The sequence below is a fragment of the Salmo salar genome, chromosome 05 (genome assembly GCF_965601325.2).
Source record: "Salmo salar chromosome 05, fSalSal1, whole genome shotgun sequence".
NCBI lineage: Eukaryota > Metazoa > Chordata > Actinopteri > Salmoniformes > Salmonidae > Salmo > Salmo salar.
The window spans coordinates 77,523,948-77,544,380 of record NC_138295.1 but is presented as its reverse complement, the minus strand read 5'-3'; the positions used below and the strand labels follow the sequence as shown (position 1 = coordinate 77,544,380).

The 20,433-nt window shown below is 43.3% G+C and overlaps 2 protein-coding genes across 6 annotated transcripts in view; one reads left to right on the top strand and one right to left on the bottom strand.

The window, feature by feature from the left end:
- The window catches only part of LOC106575570 (SHC-transforming protein 1), a 32,738-nt gene extending 30,635 nt beyond the window's left edge, over nucleotides 1-2,103 (bottom strand). Inside the window, exon 1 of one of the 4 annotated variants that reach the window (XM_045718922.2) lies at nucleotides 1,803-2,103. The gene's annotated coding sequence lies outside the window, so the exon portion shown is untranslated. The remainder of the gene's footprint in view (nucleotides 1-1,802) is intronic. The other 3 variants (XM_045718924.2, XM_045718923.2, XM_045718925.2) reach the window with 3 other exon arrangements.
- A 995-nt stretch (nucleotides 2,104-3,098) lies between these two features.
- Nucleotides 3,099-18,756, top strand: LOC100286671 (bifunctional FAD diphosphatase/FAD synthase). 2 transcript variants are annotated; one of them, XM_014152170.3, is made up of 10 exons: nucleotides 3,099-3,185; nucleotides 4,503-4,720; nucleotides 4,862-5,239; nucleotides 8,792-8,905; nucleotides 9,159-9,426; nucleotides 9,606-9,753; nucleotides 9,916-10,014; nucleotides 10,318-10,507; nucleotides 10,717-10,790; nucleotides 10,897-18,756. In XM_014152170.3, the coding sequence occupies exons 2-10, from the start codon at nucleotides 4,541-4,543 to the stop codon at nucleotides 11,030-11,032; spliced, it is 1,587 nt and encodes a 528-aa protein (XP_014007645.1). In that variant the 5' UTR covers nucleotides 3,099-3,185; nucleotides 4,503-4,540; the 3' UTR covers nucleotides 11,033-18,756. The 2 variants fall into 2 exon arrangements, with proteins under 2 accessions (XP_014007645.1, XP_014007654.1); XM_014152179.3 differs by lacking the exon at nucleotides 3,099-3,185 and adding an exon at nucleotides 3,258-3,643.
- Nucleotides 18,757-20,433: the final 1,677 nt, after the last annotated feature.

Sequence of the window (20,433 nt, the reverse complement as noted above, 5' to 3'; positions counted from 1 at the left end):
TCAGGATACATGGAGTTAACCCTGAGTAAGCCTGCCCAGGGGCAGGTTAGTTCTGGATTTGTTGCCATAGAAATGTACCTGGCTAAAAGGTGAGCCACTGTCGTGGTACCAGTTATCCCGAGTTGAACTCAGAGTTGACCAAAGTTACCTCGCTAACTCCTCAAACCACATACGTAGTATAGGGCTCAGGACCAGGCCAGCTGTTGAACAACAGTAGTCCCATCATAGACTGAGGTGTAGGTAACCATAACAACTGTGTGTGTTTACGTATCTGGCCACACCAATAGAGCCCGAATCATAGGCTAATGAAGGGCCCAGCATCACAGCTTGTTGTTGAATGTTCTGTATGGCACGTAGCCAACTACAGAGCACTGTTTTAGTCAGGGCTTGTTACAGATGATTTAAATGATCGTTGTTGTCTGAAACAAATAGTTACACTTCCATGACAATATAGAACCTAGACCTATTGAAACATTACATCATCTCCATGACAATATAGAACCTAGACCTATTGAAACATTACATCATCTCCATGACAATATAGAACCTAGACCTATTGAAACATTACATCATCTCCATGACAATATAGAACCTAGACCTATTGAAACATTACATCATCTCCATGACAATATAGAACCTAGACCTATTGAAACATTACATCATCTCCATGACAATATAGAACCTAGACCTATTGAAACATTACATCATCTCCATGACAATATAGAACCTAGACCTATTGAAACATTACATCATCTCCATGACAATATAGAACCTAGACCTATTGAAACATTACATCATCTCCATGACAATATAGAACCTAGACCTATTGAAACATTAAATCATCTCCATGACAAGGCCATCTTGACAATATACTAAAGCTCTATATTGCACATCACAGAAATGTAGTGTAATCCTAACTTCTGATTAGGTCACTGAAAAAGAACTAGAGCATTTACAGAAAGCCAAAACCAGCCTTTTTAGTCAGACTTTAGATTACGTTTCTCTAAACCTGTGTGGTAACACTGGGATTCATTTAGTAATATTCTTGCATTAACATGTTTTTACATAGTAAGAACAGTAGCATAGTTTCCATTGCATAGTAGGTCTTGTGGAGTTTACATAAGCAGAATAGTGGTCAGTTCCTGTGTGTAGAAAAACAAACAAACTCCATACTGCTATAGTAGTACGTAAACAACATGCCAATACAAACAATGATGTTACTTTTCTTGTTACAGTATTAGTACTCATGTAGGTCTATAAAGTGTTACCAGAACAGTTTAAAGGACAGAGTTGGACAACTTGGCGTGAGGAAAGTAATGATATCCCAGGGACCCAGGCCTACAGAACTGACTATTTATAGTAGCCTATGCAGCAAACAACTTTTATTTTGAAAACACCCAAAAGTGACAACACGGTTGTTTGCGACTTCTGTTGAATGGATACAATGTTTAATGTGCGGCCTAGGCTAGTTACTTTGTATCACAAGGCTATATTTCGAAATGTTACAATAACTACATTTTTTCATAGTACGGCCACACTGAACTCAGCAGTCTTGCTAGAATAGATATCAGCAAAATATTGTTTCGCCAACATCGAACTGATGGCACAACAAAAAAGTAATAGCCTAGGTTGCCTACAATCGGCCTATAGCAAATAATATTCATCTGTCAGACAGAATGTTATTGCTTTAGTATTGGAATGTGCTAAAACGTCTCTCTACCACGTTACAACACGCAGCCCTTAAAATTCAAGGCCAAACCATGCCCAGAGAAGTGTGCTGAACATTTGTCAGGAGAACTTACCAGCTATCTTCCTCCTTGTCCCTTTTGTGCCTCTTGTTTTCTCCCAGCTGTTGTTGTCCCGTAGGCCTACCTCTAACTAAATGACACAAGTGGCTGAATGTGAAGGTTCAAATCGCCAGCTGTCGTACAGTGCGCATATGAATTTGTTTAGAAAGAGGTCTGAAACTTTTCTTCTTTAGTTTCTCTTCCTTTCCTCCCCCTTTCTACCAACACAAAAAAAGCCACTTCCGCGAACAAATGGTAACGTCATTTGCCACTCAGTTTGTGTTGTTCTCTGCACCTGGCCCGCGGTTGAGCGGCCTTGACAGAATAACAATAACAAACCAGCCTACGGTATAACCGAGTAAACTGACATTAAACCACATAGACACAGTCTTTGTTGAATCACACATTATTATTTGCATAGTGCAACTGTAATGCCTATGTTATAGGCTACAACATTTCTTGACCGAGGAGCACGAGAACAAACCTGAATAGCAGTTCATAATGTTTATGATTGGATCACTGAGACCAAATAAGGTTCAATAATAGAAAAGGCCCTTATTGAATAGGTAAAATATGCTAAATAGCCTATAGTCTAGATAATTCCATGTAGCCCAGTCATTTATGCATAGTGAATACTGTTCACTGGAGTCCTCTGCTGGTAGATACCATATTTGCACGCGCACATATTAATATTTGTACTTGACAGTATTAGAAAATAAAAAATAAAAACATTTACATTTAGCAGACGATCCAGAGCGATTTACAATTTACCCAATCGCCATGATTTACCCAATCGCCATGCTCTACCAATTAAGTACAAAGGACAGTCTACATATCTACATAGGGTACATTCTACCGCCTACTTATTGTTTTCTTATGGTTTATCACAAATCATTGTAAGAATTGTAAACTCTGTTGCAGATAGGCTTAAAACATGTGTTTTTGCTTGGTCGAGGTTAATATAATAATAATGTTATAATTATAAAATAATCTTGTAGGCATACTCTGGGTGCATGTTATCAGGGTCTTGTTTAGAAGGGATACAGGTTGTGAAATTTGACGTCAAAAGTATTTTATTTTTATTTTAGCTAATCCTAACTATTTTCATAACATTGATCTAGTTCTCATAACCTACTGCTCACGATATGCTAAACCTACTACGAAAAAAAGTTGTATCCCTTCTAGACAAAACCACGTTAACAGTGCAACACTGCACACCCTGTACTTCCGCTACACAAACACGTGGTAACTTTCCGTCCCGCCTTCTCACAGCTCATTGGCTTTCTGGATTCAGAGATTAAACTTTACTGCTCTTGATTGGCTCGCTAGAGCCGCCCAGTGTTTGAAGGACATGCAGTTTGTCGGCTAATACATTACGAGGACGTATGCGACTTTAGGGTAAGCACTTGTCTGTTGATTATATGGGTTATCAAATACATGATTGTTGCTATCTATTGTCACAGCAGAGATAAATTATGATCTGTAGAAAGGGTATCACGTTGCCATTAAACGAATGATCATGGTTACATACAAACTCATATGCGCGTTGCGCAGGGGGTAACTAGCTAGCTGTTAGCATTTGATGTCCAATCATAGGCCAAATGAAGATATCTTACGCAGTCCGTTTACCTTTGAAAACAGTTGCCATAGTTCCGGTCTGCTTTAGGGATAGCAGCTGGATCTGGTCTGCTTAGTTCATTGACTTAATATGAACCAGAAAAATATGTGCGAGTGGGATGTCTCGCTTCCTTTTCCGTATCTGGTCCAATGCAATGGTTGTGGCTGGCTTGTCCTCGCCGAATGACCGTGGCGAGATCGCCCTTTACTTTTTTTTAATTTAACCTTTATTTAACAAGGTAAGTCAGTTAAGAACAAATTCCTATTTACAATGACGGCCTACCAAAAGGCCACCTGTGTGGACGGGGACCTGGCATTAAAAAAATTAATACAATATAAATAAAGGACAAAACACACATCACAACAAGAGAGACACAACACTTCATAAAGAGAGACCTAAGACAACAACATAACAAGGCAACACAACATGACAACAACATGGTAGCAACAAAACATGGTAGCAGCACAAAAACATGGTACAAACATTATTGGGCAAAGTCAACAGCACAAAGGTCAAGAAGGTAGAAACAATACAAAGCAGCCACAGCTGTCAGTAAGAGTGTCCATGATTGAGTCTTTGAATGAAGAGATTGAGATAAAACTGTCCCGTTTGAGTGTTTGTTGCAGCTCGTTCCAGTCACTAGCTGCAGCAAACTGAAAAGAGGAGCGACCCAGGGATGTGTGCTTTGGAGACCTTTAACAGAATGTGACTGGCAGAACAGGTGTTGTATGTGGAGAATGAGGGCTGCTACTCTAGATAGGCAGGTGGCTTATAACTACAGCAGACATGTATCTTGAACTTTGACAGCAACACATTTGAGCCACCATAACTCCAAGTTAATGCTTGGATTTCAAATAGAACAGGTAGCCAACTGGACAATCATTTATGGTGAAATCCTGTGTATGTAACACTCCTCCCCTGGTCTACCCTCCCTGCCTTATGTAAATAAGATGACAAACTTATTGGTGTCCAATGACTACATTTTGATCTTGTTGGAACTAGTATGTACTGCTCAGTACCCATTCTCCCCTTTCTTTCTCCTCTACTCCTCCATATTCACCCTCCATGTCCCTCTCCTTCCCTGCCTCCCTCTCTAGTTGGTTCTCTTCCCCCACTCTTTCTGTCTCAGGTCTGGATGCTGCAGGCTGTGTCCAGGCTGAGTAGAGCAGCGGTGCGCGTGAGGAGAGTGGCCGCCCAGGTCCAGGTCACCACTGTAACCATGGCCCAGAATCACCAGAGCTGCGGTACCTCCTGTCAACAGAAGGGGGGTGCTGTCACAGCAGCCATCCTCATCATCGGGGACGAGATACTCAAGGTGATACTGGAGATGGGGGCTTGGTACTGAGTGGAATATGCCTGATCTCTGAAAACAACCTCCTCCTCAAGTCCCTATCTCTTAGGAGTTAGCTAATCTAAAGGGTCTCTCTCCCTCCCTCTACCCCCCACTCTCTCTCAGGGTCACACGGTGGACACTAACAGTGCTTTCCTGTTGCGAGCGCTGAGGAAGCTGGGAGTGTGTGTCCAGCGTGTCACAGTAATCCCTGACCAGCAGGAGGTCATCTCGAAGGAGGTGGCCCTCTTGGCCCCACAGTACACACACCTGCTCACCTCTGGGGGAATAGGCCCCACCCACGATGACGTCACCTTCGAGAGCGTTGCCATGGCGTTTGAGGAGGAGCTGCATGCCCACCCGGAGCTGACCCGTTTGGTGGAGGAGTTCTTTGGGGTGGTGGATAGGGAGAGTGCAGCCATGAAGCTAGCCATGGTCCCCCGCTCGGCCAAGCTCAACTACGGCACTGACCCTCAGACTGGACAGCCACTACGCTACCCACTGGTCAGTGGCTGACTACTGTTAAACAAAAAATATGTTTTGGTATTTTTTTTGTCATTAGTCCACTGTTGATACAGTCCTTAAATGTTTTGAATGTTAGCAGTCAAGTCAAGATATTGGACTTTCAAGAAGTAAAGCGTCACTTGCCACATCAACATTATGATGTAAAATGCATCATCTGATTCCTTTAAAATGTAAGGGATAAACGCCCACGTTCTGTACATTACCTTGGAAACAACGGACGGCAGAGTGGGATGAGGCGGAGAGACAACTAGCTACAGCAACAGTCCCGACCTCTGCAGCCGAATAACAGCAAAGTTTGTTTTGTTGCATTTGTTTAGTTTATCCCGTTTATACCACATTTGCCAAAGAAAACAATACTAAGCACACATTAACCAGTGGGGGGGGGATCGTTGATATTTTCACTTATATAAGCAAATTGATACTCATATTTTGGTTGCTAAAGACTCGACCCAGTGGTTCGTTATGATTAGTTCGATATTTATGGACGTGACCCAGTCGTTTGTTCTTTGTCCTGTTGCCATGCTCGCTGCCAACATTCGTATCCCTTGCTTGCCAGCTAGCTATGGCTAACACAGTCACAAACTCTTCAGCAAGAATAACAGCAAAGTAGATGTTTTCTATTGACATTCATTTGAATAAATCGATAACAATGAGCTGATAATGCCCGATTTTGCCTGGTATAGCTAGAAAAGTTTGCCTTCTCGTCAGGACAGTCGACACTGTTCATTACGAGGAGATCGCGTTGCATATCAAACACTAGGCTAGAAGCTAGCTAAATAGTTTGTTGCTAGCAAACCTGCCAATATGACAACCAAATGAAAAAAATACAATTTTCTGAAAATAGCTGTTCAAACTATAAATATGTAGTAGGATTTGACAGCATAGCGCCACTTGTGTCATGACTGCAAAAGTAGGGACCAATGTTCCCTCAAAACATTTTTGGCAGGTCTGCTGAGCGCAAACTTGAATGTTGTGAAAATTCTGTGCAACTTCCAGCGCACATTTACTGAGGCTGTACCCGCTTTAAGTTACAGTTTTCAGACAGTGGTCAAGTAGGCTACTGTGGCTATTTGATCTTAATGTAGGCCTACCAGAGTGGCCTACCATCAAAAACAATTGAGAAAATGTATTCCATAATATTTGTACATGGAAATGGCTGCTCTATCGGTCAGCCTACAGTAGCAGCCGATGTGTGGTGTTCAATGTAGGTCTACATTCCATGAGACTGTTGAAAAAACATGCAGGGCTTGACATTAACCTGTTTATCCACTTGTCCTTCAGACAAGGAGGTGACTGAAAATGGTGTTTGATGCAAGAAACCACTTTACAAAATACAAAGCATTATTATTCTCACACCATTATTACAGAGAATCAGACAAATTATGCCATAATCTGCCTATTGGCTACTTATCTTATTCAAGCCTGTCTCAAAATACAACACTGTCCCTTTTAAGACAAAAAAAAGCTCTTTACCTGACTTGCATCTCAAAGATGGCTAGACATGTACACATTTTGTGCTCTTGTAGGAAGCAACCACTCCCCTATTGCTGACTACAAATGATCTATAACTGGACTAATAACTCACTAACTAGCGGAGTATATGAACAAATGTGCACAAGTGGCTACATGCAGCTCACACTTTGATCTCAAAACAAGCTCATCTACTCACGACTGCGTATGCTGTAAACAGTCCAGTTCAAAGTGAATGGCACAGATCCATATGGAAAACAAAAAGGATAACGCCGCACACTGCTGCTCATGCTCCCAGGTGATTTTATTTATAACGTTTCGACCCTTAAGTCTTCATCGGGCATCCATATCCCAGGTGGGGGGGAGGGACCATATATATATATATATATATATATATATATATATATATATATATATATATATATATAGCAAAAAAAGAAACATCCTCTCGCTGTCAACTGTGTTTATTTTCAGCAAACTTAACGTGTAAATATTTGTATGAACACAAGATTCAACAACTGAGACATAAACTGAACAAGTTCCACTGACATGTGACTAACAGAAATTGAATAATGTGTCCCATAACAAATGGGGAGTCAAAAGTAACAGTCAGTATCTGGTGTGGCCCCCAGCTGCATTAAGTACTGCAGTGCATCTCCTCCTGATGGACTGCACCAGATTTGCCAGTTCTTGCTGTGAGATGTTACCCCACTCTTCCATCAACGCACCTGTAAGTTCCTGGACATTTCTGGGGGGAATGGCCCTAGCCCTCACCCTCCGATCCAACAGGTCCCAGACGTGCTCAATGGGATTGAGATCCGGGCTCTTCGCTGGCCATGGCAGAACACTGACATTCCTGTCTTGCAGGAAATCATGCACAGAAAGAGCAGTATGGCTGGTGGCATTGTAATGCTGGAGGGTCATGTTAGGATGAGCCTGCAGGAAGGGTTACCACATGAGGGAGAAGGATATCTTCCCTGTAACACACAGCGGTGAGATTGCCTGCAGTGATCACAAGCTCAGTCTGATGATGCTGTGAGACACACCGCCCCAGACCATGATGGACCCTCCACCTCCAAATCGCTCCCGCTCCAGAGTACAGGCCTCAGTGTAACGCTCATTCCTTCAACAATAAACGTGAATCCGACCATCACCCCTGGTGAGACAAAACCGCAACTCATCAGTGAAGAGCACTTTTTGCCAGTCCTGTCTGGTCCAGCGACGGTGGGTTTGTGCCCATAGGCGACATTGTTGCCGGTGATGTCTGGTGAGGACCTGCCTACAACAGGCCTACAAGCCCTCAGTCCAGTCTATTGCGGACAGTCTGAGCACTGATGGAGGGATTGTGGGTTCCTGGTGTAACTCGGGCAGTTGTTGTTGCCATCCTGTACCTGTCCCGCAGGTGTGACGTTCGGATGTACCGATCCTGTGCAGGTGTTACACGTGGTCTGCCACTGCGAGGACGATCAGCTGTCCGTCCTGTCTCCCTGTAGCGCTGTCTTAGGCGTCTCACAGTACGGACATTGCAATTTATTGCCCTGGCCACATCTGCAGTCCTCATGCCTCCTTGCAGCATGCCTAAGGCACGTTCACGCAGATGAGCAGGGACCCTGGGCATCTTTCTTTTGGTGTTTTTCAGAGTCAGTAGAAAGGCCTCTTTAGTTTTCATAACTGTGACCTTAATTGCCTACCGTCTGTAAGCTGTTTAGTGTCTTAATTGCCTACCGTTCCACAGGTGCATGTTCATTAATTATGGTTAATTGAACAAGCATGGGAAAGTGTTTAAGCCATTTACAATGATCTGTTTTTATTTCACCTTTATTTAACCAGGTAGGCCAGTTGAGTAAAAGGATCGGTAGGATAGAGCCTTCAACGGTCTGTAGTATAACATGATATCATGTAGAAAACATGAACGTTCTCCCTGATGGTCAGTGTCTGAAACCAGGTAAAATATATTTTAATGATAGGAGATATGAGTGTGTTGGAGCCACCGGCTTTCTTAAGAGTCTGGAGATGCTTGATGTCATGCTGGTCCTGGTTCCGTCTCTGTGTCATTCCCAGGTGAGTGTGCGTAACGTCTACATCTTCCCTGGGATCCCGTCTCTGTTGGAGAGAGCCTTCAACGGTCTGGAGCACCTGTTCGCTGGCTCAGGGACCACCTTCCACACACGAGAGGTGAGGTGACCAACCGTCTGGCTCCACTACAATACAGTCGACAGGAAGTTTTCAACATATAGACAAACGTCACGTCACTCCTGGTCCTGGAGACCCACAGGGTGTGCAGGCTTGTGTTCCATCTCAGAGACTAATCATCAAGACCTTGATGAGCTGAATCAGCTGTGTTTGTGCTGGAACAAAGCCTGCACAGGACCACTGCTGCAATGGATGCCTATTATAATGTTATGTATTCCCCCGTGTTGTGTTGTAGGTGTTTGTGGATGCAGACGAGGCGTTGATCGCCCCGGTGCTGACCCGCCTGCAGGCGGGCTGGGGGAAGAAGGTGGCTCTGGGCTCCTACCCTGACTGGCTCAGTAACTACCACCGGGTCAGGCTGGTGCTGGATTCAGACAGCTCTGAGGAGGTGGAGAAGGCCCGGGCTCAGCTGCTGGAGGAGATGCCCAAAGGCAGTGTGGTTCCCCTGGTCACGGACCCGGTGTCCATCGCTACTGAGGAGGTCTACACACTGGCCAACAGCGGTGTGTGTGTGTGTGTGTGTGTGTGTGTGTGTGGTGGTGGTGTGTGTGTGTGTGTGGTGGGGGGGGGCGCGCAAAGGTGGGCGGGTGGGGAGGGAGGGACAGGTTGAGTACCCATAAAAAATGACAGTGACTACATTTCCCATGACACCAACTGTCTGTATGAACTCCATCTCCCATAGGCACACCGCTGGGTGTTAAAGTGGCAAACGCTCTGAAGACCATCGAGACTGCTCTGGATCAGTATTCGGCAGGGGAGATCTGTGTGGGCTTCAATGGAGGCAAAGACTGCACTGCTCTACTACATCTATATTACGCTGCACTGAAACGGTGAGAGAGAGAGGGCAATAAAGATAGTTTTCTGTCTACACAGAATGAAGGAATGAGACTGACTTCTAACCCATATTTTGTGTAATCCTGTCTAAATTGATTGTTTACTGGGAAAATCTACCTCGTATTTATTCTCTCTTTCTCTCTTCCCCTCCTTCACAGGCGGTATCCGGAGGGTAAGGACAAGGTAAAGGCTCTGTACATTCGCATCGTCTCTCCCTTCCCAGAGATGGAGAGATTCCTCCAGGACACAATAAAGAGGTAAGCTATCGGTCTCTGTAGTTAGCGTTAGCATCGCTAGGTCGTTTCCTCAATCCCTATATGTTAGCTATGTACTCTGTAGTTAGCGTTAGCATCGCTAGGTCGTTTCCTCAATCCCTATATACTGCACCTCTGTGTTAGCTATGTACTTTTTTTCTGTCCCCAACAAGTCTGTATGGTTGTAGCTTGATCTGCATTGCATCTTTGAGTTTGAACAAAACTCTGATAATAAAATGTATTACAGTATTATTATACAGAGACTTTGGCTCACTATTTAGCAGAGCTCCATCCTATCTCCCATAGGTATGACCTGGAGATTTTCTCAGTGGAGGGCAGTATCCGGCAGGCATTGAGTGAGGTACAGGAGAGGAGGCCGGAGCTGAGAGCTGTGTGTATGGGCACCAGGAGGAGTGACCCCTACTCACACACACTCACACCCATGTGTCTCACTGACCCTGGATGGCCGGACTACATGAGGGTCAACCCCCTGCTGGTGAGACATGATGCTTGCAATGTTCCCTTTCTGAGGGTGTGTGTGATATACTTCTAATGCTCTCTCTTCCTCGCTCTTTCTCCTTCCCTCTCTCTCTCTCTCTCTCTCTCGTCTACCCCACTTGTCTCCCTCCCTCTCTCTCTGTCTCTCTCTCTTCCCCCTCTTTCTTGGTTTCTCTCCCTCCCCCTCTCTTGCTCTCCCTCCATCAGGACTGGACGTATCATAATATCTGGTCATTCCTGAGGACTCTATATGTGCCCTACTGTATTCTATATGATAAAGGGTAAGAAGACATACACACCTCTTAATCAAGCATGTCCTCTGTTTCCTCTCACTGTCTACTCCCCCGTCCTAGTCTCTGACGGAGTCCTCTGTCCGTCTCCTGACAGGTACACCTCATTGGGCAGCATGGACAACACTTGCCGAAACCCCGCCCTCCAAGTGGTGGATGGGAGGGGCGTGAGCCGCTATAGACCTGCCCACCACTTGGAGAATGAGGAAATGGAGCGCGACTCACGTGAATGATGTCACTTCCTTGTTTGTGTAACACCTTCCTAATATTGAGTTGCACCCCCCTTTTCCCTCAGAACAGCCTCAATTTGTTGGGGCATGGACTTTACAAGGTGTCAAGCGTTCCACAGGGATGCTGGCCATGTTGACTTCAGTGGTTCCCACAGTTGTGTTAAGTTGGCTGGATGTCCTTTGGGTAGTGGGCCATTCTTGATACACAGGAAACTGTTGTGTGAAAAACCCAGCAACGTTGCAGTTCTTAACACTCAAACCAGGGCGCCTGGCACTTACTACCATACCCCGTTCAAAGGCACTTCAATATTTACTCTTGCCCATTCACCCTTTGAATGCACACATACACAATCTATGTCTCAAGGCTTAAAAATCCTTCTTTAACCCGTCTCCTCCCCTTCATCTAAACTTATTTGATGTGGATTTAACATGTGACATCAATAAGGGATCATAGCTTTCACCTGGTCAGTCCATGTCATGGAAAGAGCAGGTGTTCTTAATGTTTTGGACACTCAGTGTATATTATAGCATATTTGTATACTGCAGTGGAGGCATGTGGGAGATGCTATATGACGGGTTCGAACATATGGAAACTACATTTTTGACCCATTACAATGAGCCGGTCTTCCTATACCTCCTCCCACCAGCCTCCACTGATATATTGTATATACTGTGCATAATTTTGAGTGGGGTAGGAGAGGGAGTGCGAAAGAGACTAGGAACAATGAAGGGAGGGAGAGAAGGAGAGTTATGAATGTGTTGGAGGCTCAAAAGCAGGTCTGGCTGCTCCTCTGAGAACATGTTTTTACATTTCAATCATTTGGTAGACGCTCTAATCCAGAGCGATTTACAATTAGTGCATTCATCTTAAGATAGCTAGGTGATACAACACATCACAATCGTATCAAGTACATTTTCCCTCAACAAAGGATCAGCAAAGTCAGTGCTAGTAGGAAAAGACAAGTGGATTTTTTTGGGGCGTCGTGAGCGTTATTTAAGATACTCTTCAAAGAGGTCGGGTTTCATGATGCGAACTTCAACTGGAAGTCAGTGAAGTGTGCAGGGGAGCGGGGTGACATGGCAAAACTTAGGAAGGTTGAACACCAGGCGGGCTGCAGCATTCTGGATAAGTTGCAGGGCTTTGATGGCACAAGCGGGGAGCCCAGCCAACAGAGAGTTGCAGTAGTCTAGACGGGAGATGACAAGTGCCTGGATAAGGACCTGCACCGCTTTCTGTGTGAGGAAAGGTCGTGCTCTACGGATGTTGTAGAGCATGAACATGCAGGAGCAAGTCACTGCTTTGATGTTTGCCGAGGACAACAGGGTGTTGTCCAGGGTCACGCCAAGGTTCTCACCCTGGGAGGGGGACACCGTGGACGGAGAGGTCTTGGAGTGGGCAGGCCTTCCCTGGGAGGAGTAGCAGCTCTGTTTGTTGAGCTTGAGGTGGTGGGATCACATCCAAGCTGAGATGTCTGTCAGGCACACAGAGATGCGTGTCGCCACCTGAGTGTCAGACGGGGGGAAGGAGAAGAGTAGTTGAGCAATGAAAGGAGAGCCCATGTGAGGATATGACGGAGCCGAGTGACTTGGTAGAAAGAGTAGAGGGGCTAGAACCGAGTCTAATGACTCACACAAACACTCTCTCTGGTGTGTAAGCACACACACAAACACTCTCTCTGGTGTGTAAGCACACACACAAACACTCTCTCTCTGGTGTGTAAGCACACACACAAACACTCTCTCTCTGGTGTGTAAGCACACACACAAACACTCTCTCTCTGGTGTGTAAGCACACACTCTCTCTCTGGTGTGTAAGCACACAGTCTCTCTCTGGTGTGTAAGCACACAGTCTCTCTCTGGTGTGTAAGCACACAGTCTCTCTCTGGTGTGTAAGCACACACTCTCTCTCTGGTGTGTATGCACACACACACAAACACTCTCTCTCTGGTGTGTAAGCACACACTCTCTCTCTGGTGTGTGTATGCACACACACAAACACTCTCTCTCTGGTGTGTGTATGCACACACACAAACACTCTCTCTCTCTGGTGTGTAAGCACACACACTCTCTCTGGTGTGTATGCACACACACACTCTCTGGTGTGTAAGCACACACACTCTCTCTGTGTATGCACACACACAAACTCTCTCTGGTGTGTACACACACCCATATTTAATGAGACGACAAACTTTAGACTGAGATAACGTGTCCTATATTCGTGTCTTCATTGTGTGCTGATCTAGAGATACCTTATCTACACAGTAATACAGGTCATTACAACAGACTTATTGTTGTCAACATTTACATGTATTTATTATGGTACTGGCCCAGGTGATTTGGTATACCAATAAAGAACACACAGGGCGGTCTCCCGAGTGGTGCAATGGTCTAAGGCACTGCATCGCCTTAAACCGCTGAGGCGTCACAACAGCCCCGAGTTCAATCCCAGGCTGTGCCACAGCTGTCGTGACCGGGAGACGAATGATGCGGCGCGCAATTGGCCCAGCGTCGTCCAGATTAGGGGAGGGTTTGGCCGGCTGGGATTTCCTTGTCCCATCGCGCTCTAGCAACTCCATGTGGCGGGCTGGGCACCTGCAAGCTGACAACGATCGCCAGTTGGACGGTGTTTCCTCAGACACATTGGTGCGGCTGGCTTCCGGGTTAAGCAAGCAGTGTGTTAAGAAGCAGTGCGGCTTGGCAGGGTTGTGTTTTGGAGGACACGTAACTCGACTTTCACCACTCCCGTGTCCGTAGTGGAGTCGCAGCGATGGGTCAAGACTAACTATCAATTTGATATCAAGAAAAAGGGGTAAAATAAAAAACACATAGGGCTCTATTTTATCAGATCCTCTTTAGCTGATATCCGCATAGCGCTTGTTTTGGCAGTGTCGGAGGTGGAACTGCATTTGGGTGGCAGGTAGCTTAGCAGTTAAAGCATTGGAACAGTCACTGAAAGGTTGTTGGTTCAAATCCCTGAGCCGACAGTAAAATCTGTCTGTGCCCTTGAGTAAAGCACTTTAACCTTAATTGCTCCTGTAAGTTGCTCTGGATAAGAGCATCAGCTAAATGACTAAAATGTAAATCCACAAGCAGCTCCTGGCATTATACCTAAAGTGAACATTGCCATTGGCTGCACAGAGCTGCATTAACAGAAGTCCCATGCAGATTTGTTGGAACATTGGAGTGTGAGATGTAGGTTAATCTACACCTTGATTAGGATGATAGAAAACCTCTATTTCATTGAATGATTTTTCAATTTGAGCATGATTATTTCTATATAGCCTACACTTTCTGGTCCTGAACTTCTGGTCCTGAGCGGGACGGGGGTGTGGCTTCGTGACAATGACCGCAAGAGCAGCTGTTCACTGTTTTAACTGCTCCAACCCAGTTCCACCTCCAACACGCCAAAACATCAGCTATGTGGGTGTCTGCTATCATCTGATGTGATTTCATCCATATAGGCCTTAATATATAGTGTATGGTGCAATCTAAAACGGCATAGAATTAAAAAGGCCTACAGCTACTGCAAAGTAGTGTAATCTACATTCAATTCAAACAGGCATGTATCTATGATACCTCAACAAAGACCTACCCATAGAGATCCTATTAAATTACAAGAGGGGCTGTCATAAACCCTCAAAGTTCCAGAATATTGTCATATAATTATAATTAGGCCTACAGTTTATATAGGTTTTATACACATTTTCTGTATATCTTCCAAAATATATGCAAACAGACCATAAATGTCTCAATGTTTGTTTTCTTGGAAAGCTGTGTGTTATAATATGATGCATTATCCATACTTGCTACATTTACAACTTGTCTAAGTCCTAGCATCAACGGATTTCAGCCAGTGTATGGCTGTGGATTGATTGCATTGTTTGTATGGAATGTTAATAGTAATAATTGATATAACTTTTATAGTGCTTTTCTTTACAGAAAATAATGTCAAAGTGCATAAAAAGCTAAATAAGCAAACAATACATTTAGATGGTAGAGATGGAGATTGAATATTCCTTTGGCTTCGGATGAAAGGCTGGGAGTTAAGGCAGTTTGGATTGAAAGGCGGCAGTGTTGCTTCAGGTGAAAGGCTGGGAGATGAGGCAGTTTGGATTGGAAAGGCAGTGTAGCTTCAGGGAGGGGGCATCGATGGTAGAGCCAGAGAGAAACAGACAGTCTGCTTCTCCGACAGTCAGTTCCTCCATAGGACCCACTCCTCCGTAGCTACTGCTCCTCCACTGCCCAACATGTAGCACCCACCTAGGTGATGCCACATCTGCTGAAAAGTTTAACTTTTTTGGAATAATATTGGAAGTTAATTAGAACAGATATTTGAATTATTCCACTTAAAATGGCTGGCTAGCTAGCTACTAAACATAACGTGCAGATAATCTTCAAATTCATTGTTTTACACCACACTGGCTGGACATGGTGGACTGACTCCCTGACCAAAATGGCTGACCTTTTATGGTGTCATAAGACCTTTTATGTCCATTCTGGTATTCTAATTCCTAATTATATGGAAATATCTGTGCCATTAAGCAGAACATCCAGAAGAAAGGTTTTAACTATCTCTCTCACAGAACAGTTGATTCAGGATGGGACAGCATTCATTTTACAGTAGGTCTAAGATGCAGTTTCAGTGTCCAACCTCACGGGAGCGTTGTTCTCACGTTTTTCATTTAGCCCTTTGATTACAATAAATTACTCTTTCTGTTTTCAAGCGTGACTGAATCCCGGCGTATCGATTCCCCTCTCCCCGCCAGGAGATTAGTCGATGCTCCGGCAGCAGGGATCGATACAAGCCGATCTAATCAAGCGGGTCGCTTACGAGGCCTCCCCAGGCCTCACACAATGTTACACCATCAATTACCTTCTCTGCCCTCGCTCTGTCTCACTCCCGTCTCCCCCAACTTCACCGGTCTGGGTGTTATGGCGTGATTAGATCATTATTAATAAGAGAGACAATAAGATGAGATATTACAATTATAAAAGTAATGGTGTTAGATTGTGGGACTTGATAGGAGATTGTCTGGAATATGATGTAGGTATGTTTGGAGTGATTACTTTATATTGCTTAAGATGCTTGTCAATTACAAATGTAGTGTGTGTGTGTGTGGCAGGTGTTCAGTATGTAATTATTTCAGAGAAGCAGGTGTCCCCCCTCTTTCACTTTCCCCCTCTTCCCCAAGATCTACCCCATACTCTCTCTCTCTCTCTCATCCTCCATCACACTCCTCCATCCTCATATCCCTCCCTTTCCTCCGCTGACCCTTATTCCCTCTAGTCTTTAATGTCCAACTTTCAGAGTTTACCGTCTCATAAACAGGAGCTAGATGGTGCCAATCTTTCCCATTTGTCTGGGATGGAGCCTGCAGATTTCCCATAATGCATATTGCTGAATTTATTTACACAACAGATGGCATGGAATACAGACACAGCTTGACTTTAGATCACTGTTGATGTGAAAAAGGTGTGAAAATGTCTGACAGACTTTGATTTGGTAGAGAGCTATTGCCTTAACATCCCCAGATGTAAGCGTTCTTCAGATAGTGTGTGTGTGTTCTATAGAGGAACGTCTTTAATCCAATTGCATGCTCTCTCAGTTGTAAGAGGAGACGAGGCAGCATGAGACAGCGATTCAGCTCCCCGTCCTGAGAGGGATGCTGAACACTTAGGATGAATGGATTCTCAGTGGTTAGAAATCATCTGGAGGAGCGAGAGAGGAGCGGAAGAGTAGAGATAGAAAGAGAGGAGCGAGACCTTTGGGTCTATGCAAATCACAAAGTGATCGGCTTGTAAAGTCGACCAACTAGAATGCAGAAAATGTGATGTTCACTATCAAAGTGTCACATTTAAAGGGGATGAAAGTAAGAGAGAATAAAGAGAAAGACGGGGAGAGAGAATGAGAGAAAGAGGGAGAGAGAGCTCTTTGAACTGTCATGTGAGGTGTGACTGAGTGAGGTGATTTAAGTTTGTGTCTAGCTTTGGTTTCTACACATAATGGTATTCTCATACTCAGGTTTGCCACAGTTCTGAGTTCAGTTAACAAAATCTAGACCCCTGCTTGTATTGGGGTACATGAAGGAGTTTCTGAAAAGCATTTCAAACCAGACATCACAGGGTTCACTCAAAGTAAATGCAGCATGGCTTACAGATTCATAACCGATTATCTAAAACTGATGAGAAAATTCACAGAGGTTGGATTTGTGGGGTTCGTGTTTTGTACTGAGAACATTAACACAGAAAAAGATATCCAGAAGTTGCTAATTGCAATATCCTTAAGATTGTCACGGCTCAGTGAACGGTATGCCTAGATAGGGCTGAGAAGTCTTTGATTGTGCATGTACTTGAGAACGTCTTGAACAATTGGTCAGATTGTGTGTAACAGTCCTCCATTGTTCTTGTAAAGACTGAACAAACACGAGAGCTTTGTGAAGTTATAGAAATTACGTCATGGTAAAAACCACCTTCCCACTTGGTTATGAACGCAGCATTAGACACTGATCTATACAACTAATTGAAATGTCATTGAACATGTGTTCAAAGAATGTCTTGCCATTTCTCAGGAAACAAAACTTAAACTGAAAATATCACAACACACCTGTCTGTCTATTAATTAAGCATGATTAATAGTATACCTTATATTTGCTCTAAATAAAGTTAAGCTATTCAAAACGACACTGGAAAGTTGAATTAAGAGAAAATATTTCTAAATGCTCCTAATAGGTTTCATAAACATATCAATTACTGTAATGTGGCTTTAACAGTTAACAATACAAAATATCTGATGACGCAGATGTGGGTGTGGCTGTTTTTATAGATGCACACAACCGTTAATATTTAAAGAGACTCACCTGAGTATCACCGGTCATACAGCACAACAGAGACGACACGCCAACGTTGTCTCAGTGATTAGTAAAGATAATCACAAAATAACATTTACCACTTTAGACAAACTAATCCTCCATTGTCCCTGTAAAGACAAAACAAACACATGAGAACTTTGTGAATTTATAGAAATTACCTCAAGAAAGTTAATTGAATCATATCTGAATCAAGAATCAAATCCAGTTTTCTAGTAAATTCCGCACTTCCTTTACTGAATTTATATGAAAATAATGTAATTTGTCCTCGAGTGTTCATACACAATTCTCAGAAGACCACACAATTCCTTAACTCTGAAAGGAGGACAAAAAGATATATTTTTAAATTCACACGCCCCGACCCCCTCAAAACAAAGGATGCAGCAATTATACATTACACCTTACAATGGAAAGTCACATAGAGAGACAAATGTAACCCTTCAAATTGCCTTTCTTCTACAGGTTTAAGAAACATACACTTGAGATGTTCTATAAAATACAAGAATGGGACTTTAATAAATATTAATTGTTTGCCATTGGCAGTCGTTCCTACTTCAACAATAACATGTCATTTGCTTTTCTTCATAGAAGATGCTACCTACTTCACTAAAATGTGAAAACGAAAAAACAAAACAACTCATATTTCTTCCTATGAACTGATTGTAATAAATATTAAATCTGGAAGCACCAGATTTATACAACATGGTTCCAGACATCAGTGTTCATACCCCTGGAATAATCATAACATTCCTGAATAACCTGCTTAGACCAGAACAACATTTGTAACACTCATTAAGGAATATTGAGAACCAAATGTGTGTGTAAAGTAATAAAGTAATTATTAAAATTAATTTCAGTTAATTCTCCCATGCACATGTGTATTTGTTTTGTGATATTTTTAACACACTTCTACGGTAAGTACACTTTAGTGTTCCCTGATATAACTTTTGTGATTGGAAAATGAAATTGCATGGAAGTAATATTCATCAATGTCATACATCTAACCAACAGATAAACAGATATTGCATTGATAATAAAATTGAATTCATTTATGTTATTTGTTTAATGAACAGACTATAAAAAATATATATTTTATAACTGAAGAAAATACAGGGTAACCTGTACTAAAGAGCTTGAGTTATTGTTGATAGAGTCACAAGCATAACCACACTGAGTTAATCTACACCTGTAAACATTTGTAAAAAAAGTTCAGCCATGTAAAAATTTGGAGATTTTTCAGAATGTTGCAAATAATCAAAATCGATGCCAACACATGTCTGGATCTCTACAAAATATCAACATTTAACTGAAACACATAAAGCAGAGTCTTTACTGCACTAAAACAACAACCTCTATTCAAACAAACACCAACTTTAAGCCTCTCCTCATTGGTGGAGGACCTCACCTGGTTAAGTGCTCAGGAGACAGTCTAAATAACTGCACACCTGGTGTAAGAAATGTTATATCTGTACATTACAATTCTACCTGTGATTACAAAAGTACAATGATTGTTTTGCTTTAGCTTGAGATTAAGAATCAGTGGTAGAGACTTTAAGTGCATGAAGAGATCAACTGTACAAAAGTCAGATGTCTGTTTGTTGAAACTATAGTTTCAGTTCCTGTTGATACTATGCTTCTGTCTGAATTCTGCTAGCACATGATAGCAATAGGAGGAAGCAGGATTGGGAAACTAACTGCAAATAACAATAAGCTGAACTCCGCCTAGCAACTATTAATTATGAGTTTATATGGTATTAAAGTTAAGGAACATCACCCTGGGCGGGGTGATCCTCAGTAGGGGATAAAAAGGGAAAACACCATCTTTTGAACTGAGTGTCTTTCTTGCAAATTGCTGTAAGTGTATACTCCGGGTTGCAATCCTTATTAAACAAACTAACCTCTGATCAAATAAGTTTTCCTGTGGTCACTTGTGTGCACATAGGGCAGAATTCCCTTACACTGGTTAAAATCGATCACACTGCAATGCAATCTCCATAGACAAACATTGGCAGTAGAATGGCCCATTCTGAAGAGCTCAGTGACTTTCAACGTGGTACCGTCATAAGATGCCACCTTTCCAACAAGTCAGTTCATAAAATTGCCCCGGTAAACTATAAGTGCTGTTATCACCATGCGCAATGCCAAGCGTTGGCTGGAGTGATGTAAAGCTTGCCGCCTTTGGACTCTGGAGCAGTGGAAACGTCATCTGGGTTTGGAAGATGCCAGGAGAACACTACCTGCCCCAATGCATAGTGCCAACTGTAAAGTTTGGTGGAGGAGGAATAATGGTCTGGGGCTGTTTTTCATGGTTCTGGCTAGGCCCCTTAGTTCCAGTGAAGGGGAAATCTTAATGCTAGAGCATAAAATGACATTCTAGACGATTCTAAGTGTCCAACATTGTGGCAACAGTTTGGGGAAGGCCTGATCCTGGTTCAGCATAACAATGCCCCCGTGCACAAAGCGAGATCCATACAGAAATGGTTTGTCGGGATCAGTGTGGAAGAACTTTACTGGCCTGCACAGAGCCCTGACCTCAAC

Excerpts from the sequence above, each read along its gene's own strand:
- LOC100286671 (XM_014152170.3), top strand. The coding sequence starts at position 4,541 with ATGCTGCAGGCTGTGTCCAGGCTGAGTAGAGCAGCGGTGCGCGTGAGG. Across the intron at positions 5,240-8,791 it reads AGCCACTACGCTACCCACTG|GTGAGTGTGCGTAACGTCTA; the intron begins GTCAGTGGCTGA and ends TGTCATTCCCAG. Across the intron at positions 9,427-9,605 it reads CTACACACTGGCCAACAGCG|GCACACCGCTGGGTGTTAAA; the intron begins GTGTGTGTGTGT and ends CATCTCCCATAG.